Raw genomic sequence first — 15629 nt, forward strand, 5'->3', positions numbered from 1 at the left:
GCGCATGTGCAATGCTGCGAGCGCGCCGGTGGCTGCCCTTCCCCCACCTCCTGCCGCGAGTGGGTGACAGGGCCCCGGTCTCCGCGCGTCTTCGCCGACCTGCGCCGTGACCCAGACTGGCACTGAGCCACAAGTGGAGGCTGTGCCCCTCCAGGTATGAGGGGGGCTGCCATGCAGCTCCGCGGGGCCTGGGGGCCGAGGGGTAGGAGATGCGGGATGGGCTCCTGTCCGCGGGGGGGTGGGAGCCCAAACTTAGGCGACTCGCAGGCAGCGGTGACCCTCGGGGCGGCGTCGGGGGCCGCCCCGCGCTGTCTTCGGCGCGGGTCTGACAGGGCCCGCCTGGCCGGACGTGCGGGGGCGGAGACGGCGGCGAGGGAGGGCGGCGGCGAGGGCTCGCCTTCCTCCCTTTGTCAAGAGAAGCGCCGCCGACCGGCCGCAAGTGTCTCCTGCCGCGCGGGAGCGAGTCCGGAAGCCCGAGCGGGCGCGCGCGTGACCAGGCCCCGAGGGCGCGGGGCGAGGCCGGGGCGGGGCCGGACACACCTGGCGGCACCCGGAAGCCGCGTGCCGCGTGCCCGGGCCTCGCCAGGTGCAGGGAGGAATGAAAGCCCCGGCAAGTTACCTGACGCACACGGCGTGCCAACTGAGAGCTCTGACCGCTTTGCAAAAGCCGTTTTAGCCAGCTCTTCCTCTGACTCTTAGACCTAGCCTGTGACGCCGCTGGTTTCTCGGTTGCAACTGGAGGAAAAACGGAGGCTCACGTGGGTGGAATACCAGAGATCATACAGCTAGCCAGCACTTTGTGCGAGTGGCACATATTTTTTCATTTGCCTTTTGATTTCGCTCACAGTTTTGCCATGCAGGCGTTTTGAATCTCTCTGTAGTTGAATTTACTGCTCTTCTCTTGCATGACGTCCAGAAGCCTTGACCCCTTGGAGATTAGGCAAGTTGACTTATCATTCCCACTCTACTTTAGAATCAGTTGTATTAAAAAATCTGTACTTTTATTATGATCCTATTAATGGCTGCATTTAATTGGGGGGAATGGACTCCTTTATGATGTTGGGTCTTACTGTAGGGCTTCCCAGTGCTGAAGTCCTGTTTTGTTTTGTCCCCCTTAACGGCACTTTATAATCTTAATTACAAAAGTTTGTCATTTTTCTCAACTATTCTTATGTAGTGTTTGATTGCTTTTGAAGATGTAATCATTTTTCCATTATTTCATATTTTTTCTCTTGTTTTTGTTGATATTTTCCACTGTTCTTATTTTGCATACTTGGGATTTCTCCCCTTTTTGTTTTCGCGTCCTAAGTTATTGTAGCTAATGGTTATTTTTATTATTAAAGAATAACTTTTTAATATCTATAGCATCTGTAGTAGTGTCTCCTCTATCATTTTTGATACTGGTAATTAGTGTCCTCCGTTTTTTCTTTTTGGTCAGTTTGGCTAGAGGTTTTTCAATATTAATGATCTTTTCAAATAACCAGCTTTTGGTTTTATTGAATTTCTCTATTGTTTTTCTGTTTTGAGTTTTTTTTTTTTTTTTAATTTCTGTGCTTACCTTTATTATTTCCTTCCTTATGTTTGTTTTGGGTTTAATTTCCTTTTCTTTTTTCTGATTTCTTAAGGTGGAAGCTGAGGTCATTGATGAAAATCTTTCTTCTTTTCGGATATAAATAATTTAATGCAATGTTTATTTTTTTATTTTTATTTTTAAAGATTTTATTTATTTGTCAGAGAGCACAGGCAGGGGGAGTGGTAGGCAGACAGAGGGAAAAGCAGTCTCCCCACTTATCAAGGAGCCCTATGTGGGACTCCATCCCAGGACCCTGGGATCATGACCGCAGCTGAAGGTAGATGCTTAACTGACTGAGCCATCCAGGTGTCCTTAATGCAATAGTTATAGTTAATTGTTTAATGCTGTATTACTACTTCAGCTATATCCCTCAAGTTTTAATATGTCGTGCTTTCATTTCCATTCAGTTCTATGGTTTTTTAAGCTTTTCTTGTGACTTTTAACCCCTTGGTTATTTAGAAGTCTGTTGTTTAATTTCCAAATATTTGGACGGAAGGAATTTTCAGATCTCTTTCTATTAATTGATTTCTAGTTTAATTCTCTTTCAAAGAATATACTTTGTTACAAATTTCAGTTCTTTAAAACTTGAGGTTTGTTTTTTGGCCAAGAATATGATCTATCTTAGGAATTTTTAATATGTACTTTAATGACTCTTGTACTGTTGGTGGTGGAGTCTTCTATAAATATGAAATGGGTCGGGGTGGTTGATAGTGTGGTTCAATTCTTTTGTATCCTTACTGGTTTTCTGTCTACCTGTTCTGTCACTGAGAAAAGAGTATTGAAGTCTCCACCTGTAATTGTGGATTTATCTATTTTTTTCTTTCAGTTCTATCAGATTTTGCTTCTTGTATTTTGAAGTTCTTTTGTTAGGTACATATACATTTAGGATTGTTACCATCTTCTGGTCATTTGACACGTTTATCAGGTGTTACCTATCACAGTGACATAATGTAATATTCTCTCTCTTAATATTCTGAAGTCTACTCTGATATTAATATCACTCTTTCTTTTGATTAGTATTTACAAAGCATATCTTTTTCAACCTTATACTGTTTTTAAAGATTTTATTTATTCATTCTAGAGAGAAAGAGCCTGTGGGGGAGGGGAGCACAGGGCAAGGGACAAGCAGATTCCATGCTGAGCATGGAGCCCCATGTGGGGCGTGATCTCAGGCCCCTGAGATCATGACCTGAGCCAAAACTAAGAGTCAGACACTTAACCAACTGAGCCACGCATCCTTTTACTTTTGATCTAGCTATGTTTTTATGTTTCAAACTGCTTATAAACAGCACATAGTTTGGCCTTGCTTTTTTTTCCGGTTTGACAACCTCTATCATTTCATTGGTGTATTTATACTAATTATCAGTGTGGTTTGATTAAAATCTTCTGTCCTGCAAGTTTTTTCTACTTGTCCTATTTGATCTTTGTCCCTATTTTCCTCTTTTTCTGACTACTTTTGGATTAGTGGGTACTTTTATAATTTCATTTTTTTTCTCTACTATTGGCTTATCACTTATACTTCTTAAAAAATTTTTTTGTGGTGGCTCCAGAGTTTACAATATACATCTGGAGTTAATCACAGTGGACCTTTAAGTAATATTATATTGTGTATGTATAAGATCCTTACCATGGTATACTCCCATCCTTACAATGGTATACTCCCAATTTCATCATCCCATCTTTTGTGCTGTTGTCATGTACTTTACTTTTACATATGCCATAAGCCCACAAAACTATTTTTTGACAAATCAGTTATCTTTTAGTTTGATTAAAAGTAAGAAAAAGTTTCCTTTAGAGTCATCTTTATTTTAACCATTCCCAGAGATCTTTATTTCTTTGTGTAGATCTAGGGTTTTTTCTAGTATCATATTCCTTCTACCCAAAGAACTACTTTAAGTATTTCTTGTAGTACAAGTCTACTGGTAATGAATTCTCTATGCTTTTGTTCAAAAAGGTTCTGATTTCAGTTTCATTTTTTGAAGGATGTATTTGCTGGGTATAGAATACTGGGTTGATAGTTGCCCCTCCCCTTCTTTAAGTACTTTAAAGATGTCACTGCATTATCTTCTGGCTTGTATAGTTACTAATGAGAAATAGCTGTGACTCTGTATCTTGGTCCTTTATATAATGTATCAGTTTTCCCTGTGGCTACTTTCAAGACTTTCTCTTTAACCTCAGTTTTCAGTGGTTTGAATATGATGTGTTGCATATGGTATGGTTTGGTATTTATCCTGTTTGGATAAATTATTGGAGCTTCTTGGGTCTATAGTTGGTATCATTCCTTTTTTTGGAAAGTTCTCTGTCGTTATGTATTCAAATACTACTTCTGTCCCATTCTCTCTTCTCGTCTTGGTATTCCAATGACATGTTTGTTAGGCTGTTTGATACTGTACTACAGCCTTTGGATTCTCTATTTATTTAATTTTTCATTCTACTCTGTGTTTCATTTTGGGTAATTTCTTTTTTTTTCTTTTAATAGTCTGTTTGTTGGTTTTGTTATGTTAGTCACCATGTAGTACATCATTAGTTTTTGAAGTAGTGTTCATGATTCATTGTTCCATGTAATATGTGCCCTTCTTAATATCCATCACTGTTCTAACCCATTCCCCCACCCCTCAGGGTAATTTCTTTTGACTTGTCTTCAGAATTACTGAAAATTTCCTCAGCTTTATGGAGTCTACTGTTGAACCTGTTGAAGGTATTCTTTCAACTCTGTTACTGTGCTTTCTGTCTTTCCTGTTAGATTTTTTTTTTTTTTGCAGTTTTTATCTCAAATTTCCTATTTGATTACTAATGTCTTCCTTTTGCATTAAGGCTTTTAAAATATGAATCATAATTGTTTTAAATTCCCCATCTGATAATTTCATTAGTTGAAGCTTGTGTTGACTGCTCTGTCTCTTGATAGTGGGTTATCTTAGTCTTGCCTTTTCTGGTGTCTCAAAGTTTTTGATTGAAGGTGAGTGTTGTCAGCATGATCCTTTCTGTCCCTTCTCTTTTTTTTAAAGATTTATTTAGGTGTACCTGGGTGGCTAAGGCAGTTAAGCATCCAACTCTTGATTTTGGCTCAGGTTGTAATCTCAGGGTCATGAGATTGAGCCCTGCATAGGGCTCCATGCGCAGCTTGGAGTGTGTTTAGGATTCTCTCTCCCTCTGACCTTATGGCTTGTTCTCTCTTTCAAATAAATAAATAAATATTTTTAAAAAGAATTTATTTATTTTAGAGAGAGAGGCCATGAGTAGGGAAGGGGCAGAGGAAGAGAGAGAGAGTGAATCCTAAAGCAGACTCCTTCCTGAGCACAGAGCCCAACACAGGGCTCAGTCCCAGGACCCCGAGATCATGACCTGAGCCAAAATCAAGAGTTGGTTGCTCAACTGACTGAGCCACCCAGGCACCCCCTTTCTGTCCCTTCTGTAGAGGCAAGGGACTATCCCAGTAGGTGGTGTTTTCCCAAGTGATGTGTAAGGCTCTGTAAACAAGTCATTTTAGGGGTTCCAAGGCAGGTCAGATCATTAACAATATCTTCCTTTTTTTTTTTTCTTCCAGTTCTGCCTTCATAGTTCGCAGGCTTCACCCAAAAACCACAAAAAATGAACAAATCCCAGGTGAGTTGATTGTTTTTCCTAACTTTATTTCTCAGTGCATCTGAGGAAGTTTATAAGAACCCAGAAAATGAAATAGAAAGGCATAGATGAGTAAAACTCAAGGAAAATATAGTAAGAATGATTGATCAATTCCAGGAGCCAAAAAAGCAAACAAGTTATCTTGAATTGATTATGAGTGTCATCTCCTTGGTTCTCTGGTATTATGTCTGAATAAACTTTATGGACCTTCATATAGATGGTGTTTTGGACAACATCCCCAGACACAATGGGATTATCAGTTTGTCTCTGATTATCTTATATAGCATTCTTCACATGCAGGATTTTGTGTGTATTTTATTTTTTCAATCAGATTAGCATGATGCTAAAGAATTCAGTACATCTCTGGGTGTGTATTTAAATTCACCCCCAGCCTCCACAAGTACCACTGTCATTACTTTCTTGCGTAGCTTTCCAGAGTTTATGTGTACATATTTACACAAGTACAATTATGGATTATTATAAGACAGCATATTAATCATGCCAATTTGTTTATATGTGATTTTTTTAAAGATTATTTATTTGAGAGGGAGTGTGAGCGAGAGAGAGAACACAATCAGGGGGAATGGCAGAGGGAGAAACAGGCTCCCCACTGAGTAGGGAGCCTAATGTGGGGCTCTATCCCAGGGCCCCGGGATCATGACCCGAGCTGAAGGCTGGACGCTTAACCAGCTGAGCCACCAAGGCGCCCTATATGAGTTTTATTTTGGTTTTAATTAATAGACTTCATTTTTTTTAGAGCAGTTTGAGTTTACAGAAGATGTGAGCAAAAAATACGGAGTTCCCTCCTCCCACACAGTTTACCCTGTTATTAACATTTTGCATTAATGTGGTATACCTGTTACAATTCATGAGCCAATATGGATACTTTAATTAAAATCTATAGTTTACATTAAGATTCATTCTTGCTGTTGTACAGTCTGTGGATTTTTGACAAATATATGACAAGTATCCACCACTATAGTTTCCTAGAATAGTTTCCTGGCCTAAAAATCCCTTGTGTTCTTATCTATTCATCCTTCCCTCCCTCTCCCTGAGCCCCTGGAAAGCACTGATCTTTTTACTGTGTACATAGTTTTGCTTTTTCCAGAATGTCATATAGTTGGAATCATATGGTATATAACCATTAGTTTCTTTCACTTAGAAATATGCATTTGAGGTTCCTGTATATCTTTTCATGGCATGATAGATCATTTCTTTTTACCACTGAATATTCTGTTATATGGATGTACCGTCATTTATCCATCCATTCACCTATTGAATGGTTGCTTCCAAGTTTTGACAGTTATGACAGCTGCTACAAACATTCATGTGCTGGCGATAAAGTAACTTACTTGAGTAAGTACTAAGGAGTGTAATTGCTAGATCATGTGGTAAGGGTATGTTTAGTTTTGTAAGAAACTACCAAAGTGTCTTTCAAAGTGTCTGTGCCATTTTGCATTCCCACCAGCAGTGAATGGGAGAGTTCCTGTTGCTCCACATCCTTGCCAGCATTTGGTGCTGAATTTTTGGCCATTCTGATAGGTGTGTGCCAGTATTTCATTGTAATTTGCAATTCTTTTATGACATGAAGTTGAGCATCTTTTCATATGTTTATTGCCGTCTGTATATTTTCTTTGATGAGGTGTTTTTGAAGGTCTTTGGCCCATTTTTATTTTATTTTATTTTATTTCTTTTAAGATTTTATTTATTTATTTGACAGAGACAGCCAGCGAGAGAGGGAACACAAGCAGGGGGAGTGGGAGAGGAAGAAGCAGGCTCCCAGCAGAGGAGCCTGATGTGGGGCTCGATCCCAGGACTCTGGGATCACGCCCTGAGCCGAAGGCAGACACTTAACGACTGCACCACCCAGGCGCCCCTGGCCCATTTTTAAATCAGGCTGTTTGCTTTCATATTGTTGATTTTTAAGAGTTCTTTTATATATTTTGGATACTAGTCCTTTATCAGGTATATGTTTTGCAAAGATTTTCTGTCTGGCTTGTCTTTTCATTCTCTTGATTTTGTATTTTTATCACTCAATAACATATCTGAAGTCTTTCCATATCAGAACATTTTTTTTTAATTGTGTAATGTAACATATATACAGAGGAGTATTTAAAGCATTGTAATACTCTTTATACATATTATAACAATGTGTATAATAAATGTGTATGCCTTAAAGAATAATAATAAAATGGGCACCCATGTGTCATACCCAAATTAAGGAATAGAACATTCTCTGGGGTACCTGGGTGGCTCAGTTGGTTAAGCGTCTGCCTTCACTCAGGTCATAATCCCAGGGTCCTGGAATCGAGCCCCACATCCGGCTCCCTGCTCAGCGGGGAGCCTCCTTCTCCCTCTCCTCCCTACTCGTGCTCTCTCTCACTATCTCTCTCTCTCTCTCTCTCAAATCAATAAGTTAAAAAAAAAAAAAGAACATTCTCTGTTCCTTATGATACATTCTCTGTTTTAGTCCTCCTAGTAGATACCCACTATCTTGATATTTTTGTGAATTATTCTCCTGCTTTCTTTAAAGATATTACAGCTTATCTATATATATCCCTAATCAATGTAAAATTCAATTTTGAGAAACTGTAACTGGAATTTATATTACCATGTTTTGCATAATTTCCTTCTGATTGGTGAATTCTTTTCTTTTTCTTCCAGACATAAAGATCTAAAGATGTCCTTTTATGCACCCATGTTCTCTTTGCCGAGACTTGGGTGTTTGGGGGGGTTTTAAAATTTTTATTGTATTTTAATTTAATAGTGTATATTAGTTTCAGAGGTAGAGTTCAGTGATTCATCAGTTGTGTATAACACCCAGTGCTCACGACATCATGTGCCCTCCTTAATGCCCATCACACAGTTACCCATCCCCTCACCCACCTCTCCTCCAGCAACCCTCAGTTTGTTTCCCATAGTTAAGAGTCTCTTATGGTTTGTCTCCCTCTCTGATTTCATCTTATTTTATTCTTCCCTCCCTTCCCCTGTGATCCTCTGTTTTGTTTCTTAAATTCCACATATGAGTGAAATCATATATGATCATTGTCTTTCTCTGATTGATTTATTTGGCTTAGCATAATACCCTCTAGTTCCATCCACGTGGTTAAAATGGTAAGATTTCGGTTTTCTTGATGGCTGAGTAATATTCCATTGAATAGATATACCACATCTTCTTTATCCATTCATCTGTTGATGGACATCTGGGCTCTTTCTATAGTTTGGATGTTGTGGACATTGCTGCTATAAACATTGGGGTGCAGGTGCCCCTTCACATCACTATATTTGTATCCTTTGGGTAAGTACGTTGTTAATCATTGTTTTTTTTCAAGTTAAATTAGCCAAGGTTAACTAAAGAGATGTAACCACTCATGTGTTATTGATGATAGTCTAAAATGATACCACCTTACTGGGGAGCAGTATGGCAAAAATTATTAAGTAAGCATAAGTCTTGTTGTGTCTAGAAATTTTGCTGGTATTGCACAAAGGTTCCCAGGAGAAGATGAGCTGAATAGAGTCTCTGAGTCATAGTCTGGCTTCAGCTTTTCTGAGTTTCCAAAAATCCCATTTGGAGAAGTCATTGACAAGATCATGAGAAACATAGGAAAACATAGGGCTCACATAGTTGGGCCATCTCGCAGGTCAAAGTGTGGATCAGGTTTGAATGTCTGGTAGAAATATAATTAGAGCAAGTGGGTTGCTCTGTATTCTTTGCTTCTTAGCTCACTGGTCAACTGCCAACTCTCAGGAGTAGATCAAAGCAGAACACAAGAAGTGAGTGTCCTCATCTTATCCAAGGCAGCCTGGTGTGGAGGGAAGAAATAGATACCATTAGCACATGTTCAAAACAAGTCAAACCAAGTATGGATAAGAACCTGGGCCAGGCTCACCCAGGCATTCTACCCTCAGGTTAAAAAGGTGGTACAATGCAGTAGGCATCTTGTTTATGACAATCCTCAAAATGCCTGCTTTTGAATCACACTATTCCAATCTGTATGACAAGCAGTTTGGTATCAGTAGAGAATCTCTGCCATCCTGCTGTCTCTTTCAAACTTTTCCTAGGGATTTCCTTCAGCTCTGATATTGATAGTTTCTTTGCCCCTTCCCATGTCTTTGTCCTGTTTGGGTTGCTATTGTATTATTGGAATGCATTCTCCAGTGTCTTCTTAAGAAAGGGTAGGTGAGAGATAAATTTTTTTAGATGTTGCATTTCTGAAAATGTCTTCATTCTTTTGTGATACTTGCTTGATAGATAGTATGAATGTGTATTTGTCCACTTGTTGCTTTAGTTCTGTCTGGTTTTGCTTAATGTAATTTGAAGCTGTGTTACTGAGTGCATGTGCATTTATGATTGTTGTGTCTTCCCGATGGATTTACCCTTCTATCATTTTGAATGCCCTTCTTTATCTGTGGTTATATAATTACAGCCATACCTTCCTTTTTATGATTAGTGCTTTTGTGGTATATTTTTTAGGTGGTTTCTGTAGGGATTACAACTTACATACTTTACTAATCTTTTTTTTTTTTTTAAGATTTTATTTATTTATTTGACAGAGAGAGACAGCCAGCAAGAGAGGGAACACAAGCAGGGGGAGTGGGAGAGGAAGAAGCAGGCTCCTAGCAGAGCAGGGAGCCGATGCGGGGCTTGATCCCAGGGTCCTGGGATCATGCCCTGAGCCTAAGGCAGATACCCAATGACTGAGCCACCCAGGCGCCCCTTTACTAATCATTTTGAATTAATACTGGACCACCTCAATATGATCCAGGAACAGTATACGTTATATTGCAGTGAATTCTTGCAGCTTTTGTTTATCTGTATATATGCCTTTATTTTACCTTTTTTAAAAAAGATTTTATTTATTCATTTGAGAGAGAGAGAGAGCATGCACACACAAGCAGAGGGGAGGTGCAGAGGCAGAGGGAGAAGCAGACTGCCCACTGAGCAGGGAGCCCGACGTGGGGTTTGATCCCAGGACCTGGAGATATGACCCGAGCCAACCATCTGAGCCACACAGGTGGTGCCCCTATTTTACCTTTATTTTGAAAAATACTTTCCCTGGGTATAGAATTCTAGGGTTTGAGTACTTTAAAGATGACATTCTAGGGGCACCTGAGTGGCTCAGTCGTTAAGCATCTGCCTTCGGCTCAGGGCATGATCCCAGAGTCCTAGGATCGAGCCCCACATCAGGCTCCTCCTCTGGGAGCCTGCTTCTTCCTCTCCCACTCCCCCTGCTTGTGTTCCCTCTCTCGCTGGCTGTCTCTGTCAAATAAATAAAATCTTTAAATAAATAAATAAATAAATAAATAAGACATTCTGTTTTTGTCTCACTTCTGTGATTTCTATTAAGACATAAGTCTTCATTTTTTTGTTGTTGTTGTTCCCTGAAGGAAAAGGATCTTTTTCTTTAGGCCACTTTTGAGATCTTCTCTTTTTCTCTGGCACTCACCAGTTTGAGTATGATGTGTCTAGGTATGATTGTCTTTGCATTTATTCTGCTTGGGCTTTATTGAGTTTTTTAGATTTGTGGTTGATGCCATTACCATATTTGTAAAATTCTCAGCTATTATTCTTCAGATAATGTTTCTGTCCCTTTTTCCCTCCTCTTCTTGTGAGACTACACATTACTCTTTTTTGATTTTGCTTTCAGCATTTTAAGCAATAGTGCATTAGGTTTTTTGGCCATACCTCACATTTCGTATGTTTTGGGTTTTCCTCCATTTTTTTCCTCTATTAGTTTCGACATCATCTTATTGGCCTGCCTTCAAGTGCACAGTTCTTCTGCTGTGTCACGTCTGCTATTAAGTCTATACAATGAGTTTTTAATTTCAGTTAAAAACTACATTTTGTAGTTCTGTGATGTCCATTTGCTTCTCTTTTGTAGATTCCAGTTCTTTGTTGAAATAGTCCCATATTTTTATCTACATTATCCATCTTTTTCTCTGTATTTTTTTTTTCTGTTAGGTAAACTCTACCCTCAACATGGAGCTTGAACTCATGACCCCAAGATCAAGAGTCATATGCTCTACAGACTGAGCCAGCCAGGCGCCCCTCTCAGTATTCTTTTACATATTACTTTACAGTTAATCTGAAGTCTTAGGTAGTAACTCTAATCCATGGATTATCTCTACATATATACTGTTGACTGTTCATCTCTGTTTCTTGTCTTACCACTTCTTTTTCTGGTTTTTCACATATTTTCTAGTAGTTTTCGTTTACTTGGACACGTGTATAATACATAACTCCCTCTAAAGAGCGTTAAATTGTGTTTTGCCAATAACGTAACTACCTGGCAGAACAAAACTGTTGTCATCTACTAGTTCTCCTAGAGGCTTGCCCTGCCCACATATGAGGAACCACCCAGAGATGTCAGGTGAGTTTTTATGCAGAATTTTAGAGTCCCTTCTCTATGTCTTATCTTCATTACCTTGCCCCCAAATCTCAGTTGCTTTGCAGACCCATGTGCTAATTTTTTTTTTCTTCAATGTAGCAACAGTGCCACTTGCTGCTTGGGTTCTCTGTCTCTGGGCTACCGTTTGGAGAAAATACCTTTAGGGACATTTTTGCTGTATATAGAATTCAAGATCGATATTTTTTTTTTCAGCACTTTTATCATTATTGTGAATGTGGGACTCCCCTCACGTTCACTGTTCTTTCAATAATTGTAGCCCTGCAGTGGTTGCACTCCAATGCCTGCAAATTATTTTATATATTTGTCCAGCTTTTATTGTTGTTATTCTCTCTCAGAATTTTAAAGTGATTGCTTTTTAGTGTTGTAAGCATAAAGTCCAAAGGCCTTTCTGCTTATCAGAATGTGATCGTTCAGTTCTCTCCAGAAACTTGTAGGCTTTTCTCTTTGTACCCAGTGTTTTAAAATTTTCTGATGATTTGTTTAATTCCTGTTTGCATGATAGCTCATATTTTTTTCACCTTTTTTTGTTTGATTTTGTAAAGTGTGAAAATGCAGAGAAATACAAATAAAATTGTATTAGGGTTGAGCTACATGAAATGCAATATTTTTATGTCAAAACATTTGAATGGCATCAATTTCAGTATGGTTCAACCTAATAACTATTAACCTATTATAGTGTCCCGGTAGCCAAGACTTAACATCTTGGCTTATTTGCTTCAATGTATATACCATGTGTATATATGTAAGTTTTTTTATGTTACACAGTTCATATGTGAATTCTGTCTCTTACTCTTTCTCACTGTCCTGGTTCTGCTCTCCCTAGCAGGCTGTCACTCCTGGTATTAAGTCGCCTTTTCCTCAATGCTAAAATCCTCTTGACCAATAATGCTTGTCTCCTCACTTTAGAGGTAGCCAGTATTATAAGTTTTGTGCAGGTGGATCCACTTTTTTTTTCATACTTTTGTATGCATTAAATAGAATTTATAGAATTTGGGGGTTGTGGCTTATACATTTTTTTGGAATGCTGTTTTAATTTTTTGTTTATTGATTTTTCTGTGCCTTTTATTTTTTAAGCTTTGTTATTTAAGTTTGCCTCTTTTAAAAAGTATGTGGTTTTTTGGGTTTTTTTTAATTATCTGGGGGCATCTGGGTGGCACAGTTGCTGAAGTGCCAGGCGTCCGACTCTTGGTTTCAGCTCAGGTCATGATCTCAGTGGTGAGATGGAGCCCCATGCAGGACTCTGCACTCAATGTGGAGTCTACTTAGTTTCTCTTTCCATCGCCTCTGCCCCTCCCCCACCTCTGAAATAAATAAACCTTAAAAAAAAAACACCTTCTCTGAGGATCTTAACCTTTTATTAAATGTTTATTCTATTTTTGTTTTGATGACTGATTTTCTTCCTCTTGGCACTTGCAGCACTTTTCTTCTTCTACTGGTCTGTCAAAATATATGTCCGTTCTTTTTTTTTTTTTTTCCCTTAAGATTTTATGTATCTATTTATTTTAGAGAGAGAGTGGGGGAAGAACAGAGGGAGAGGGAGAAAGAGAGAATCTCAAGCAAATCTCAGGACTCTGAGATCATGACCTGAGCCAAAACCAATAGTTCGACACTTTATCAGTTGAGCCACCCAGGCGCCCCTATTTCCATTCTTTTAAAGGTTTAGCTTATTCTTCTGGTGCTTATATTTTAAACAAAGTTTAAGAAGTTAATCACAATTTGTATTTTCCCCTCAAACACAATACTCTCTCTCTGCTACAACTCCCAGATAGCTAGAATCCAAAAATGAGTTTCAGCTAATTATTTAACACCTCCTTCCCACATCCCATATATTACTTATTTTAACAACATATTTTGCTGACTTATTTGCTCCCTGATGCTTTTTGCATCCAACTGATTCTTGTTAGATTTAATTGTCTTTATGCTTCACATCATTTTATAGTAATAAAAATACCTAATACTTACCTGACATTATTTAGTAGCCATAATTTTAGGTCAGGTTGTTAAACTAATCCCCATGCGCCAAATAGCCTTTAGCCTTCTTTTTGTATGGCCCACAGCCGAGAGGCGTTTTTACACTTTTTTAATGACTAGGAAAAAATCAAAAGAATAGTATTTCATGGTATGAAAATTATATGAAATTCACATTTCAGTGTCCACGAATCAAGTTTTATCGGAACGCAGCAATGCCCATTTGTTTACGTATTTCCCATGCCTGCTGTCACAGTACAGGGCAGACTTGATTGGTTGTAGTTGAGACTACGTGTGGCCTGGGGAATCGAAAACATTTGCTACTTAGCTCTTTATAGAAAGTTTGGCAACTCATTTTCCAGTATCTTCAGCACTTTGAAGATACTCTGTTATTTTCTGGCTTACATTGTTTCTGTTGAAAAGTCAGCTATCGGTTTTATTGTGCCTATGTAGGTAGTGCGTCTTTTTTCCTCTGGGATTTTGAGCAGTTTTATAATGTAAATAAATGTGATTTTCTTTGTATTTGTTCTTCTTGGGGTTAATGGTATTCAGTGGTCTGATGTGTGAGCTGTTTTAGAAAATTCTAAACCATCTTCTCTTCAGGTATTGTTTTCGTTGCTTTTTGCCTCCTGTACTGGGACTCCAACTGCAAGTATATTAGGCCTTTTTAGTTTGTCCCGTGTGTCTTTTAGTCTTTTTGATGTGTTTCCCATCCTTTGTTCTTTCTCTGTTTGTCTAGGTTCCTTACTGACCTACCCAGTTTTCTCATCATCTTTTTAGATGTGTCTCACTTGCTGTTAAATCCAGTTACATATTTTTACAATGTCTTCTCTAACATTCTTTTTTTCCTGTTCAGTTTTACTCTGTGCTGCTCCTTTCTTTTGTGAGAGGTTATGTGGCCCATGACTTAGCCTGGGTGATGATGAGTCACACTGTATGTCTCTACTTACATTATGCTGAAAATGTGGAGATGATTTCACTTATGTTTACTCCATGAATGGAGTCATTATATCCAGGATGCTGAAAAGCTGACTAACCACTAGCAAAACTGATATCCATATACAAATATATTGTCCAATACAAATGCAGCCAGAATTGAATTAGGAATCATGTAGATTACAAACTGAATAAAAAGCATTTTTAATGAAGAGACAAGCATACTAGAGCATACATGACATCTCAGGAAAATGAGCAAGATATTAGGATTTTAGCAAATATTACCAAAATCTTTACATAATCTGAGTATGAACGATACAGAGGCTATGTTATTCTGGCTGGTTACTTAGGATGTTGCTATAGGAATTACGTGGCATGTCTCTTCAGGAAAAAGATAATGAAAAACAAAGTTGAATACTCCATTCAATTTAGCATTATTTTGTTTGTGCCTAACGTATACTCATGTACTTTGTGCTAGAAGGAATATAAAGATGATCAAGATATGATTTCTGGTCTAAAAAATTATAGCATCTAGTGGGGAGAGTGGAAGGAATAAGACACATTTAACAGGGGCGCCTGGGTGGCTCAGTCCAGTCGGTTAAGCGTCTGCCTTCGGCTCAGGTCATGATCGGATCGAGCCCCACATCGGGCTCCCTGCTCTGTGGGGAGCCTGCTTCTCCCTCTGCCTGCTGCTCTCACTGCTTGTACTCTCTCTCTGTCAAATAAATAAAGTCTTTAAAAAAAAAAAAAAGACACATTTAACAAAAGAAAGCAAGGCAACATTTCCACAAGAGACAGAAACAAAATACCCCAGGGTTTAAAACCAAGCAGGGACTCAAAATATGGAAGGATCACATTTAAGTGATCTCAGATGTGATCTTACAGGAAAGACCTTTGCATGGAGAGGACAGCCATGGGAAAGAGGGATGGAAAAGAAATTTGAATGATGAATACTGAGCTAGTCATTGTTCATTAGTTTTCAGTAGATAATGAATGATTGTGTCTGTTCGAGATAATCGTGTACTAGAGCTATTCTTTAGAAAAATGATGTTAGGTTTAGAATGTGGGGTAGATGAGAATAAGGGGAGACATAAAATAAGAAGAGGCTTTTGTAATAATTG

At 38.8% G+C, this 15629-nt stretch overlaps 1 protein-coding gene across 5 annotated transcripts in view; it reads left to right on the top strand.

The window, feature by feature from the left end:
* Positions 1-15629, top strand: part of ZFP1 (ZFP1 zinc finger protein) — a 24078-nt gene continuing 8449 nt past the window's right edge. For 2 of the 5 annotated variants that reach the window (XM_045795998.2, XM_045796001.2), the window contains exons 1-2: positions 1-154; positions 5118-5176. In XM_045795998.2, coding sequence (XP_045651954.1) covers positions 5162-5176 — 15 coding nt within the window. In that variant the 5' untranslated portion in view covers positions 1-154; positions 5118-5161. Of the gene's footprint in view, positions 155-842; positions 941-5117; positions 5177-15629 lie in introns of those variants that run through there. The other 3 variants (XM_087870615.1, XM_045796000.2, XM_045795997.2) reach the window with 2 other exon arrangements.

The sequence above is a fragment of the Ursus americanus genome, chromosome 21 (assembly GCF_024610735.1).
Source record: "Ursus americanus isolate L20-20 chromosome 21, mUrsAme1.1.p, whole genome shotgun sequence".
NCBI lineage: Eukaryota > Metazoa > Chordata > Mammalia > Carnivora > Ursidae > Ursus > Ursus americanus.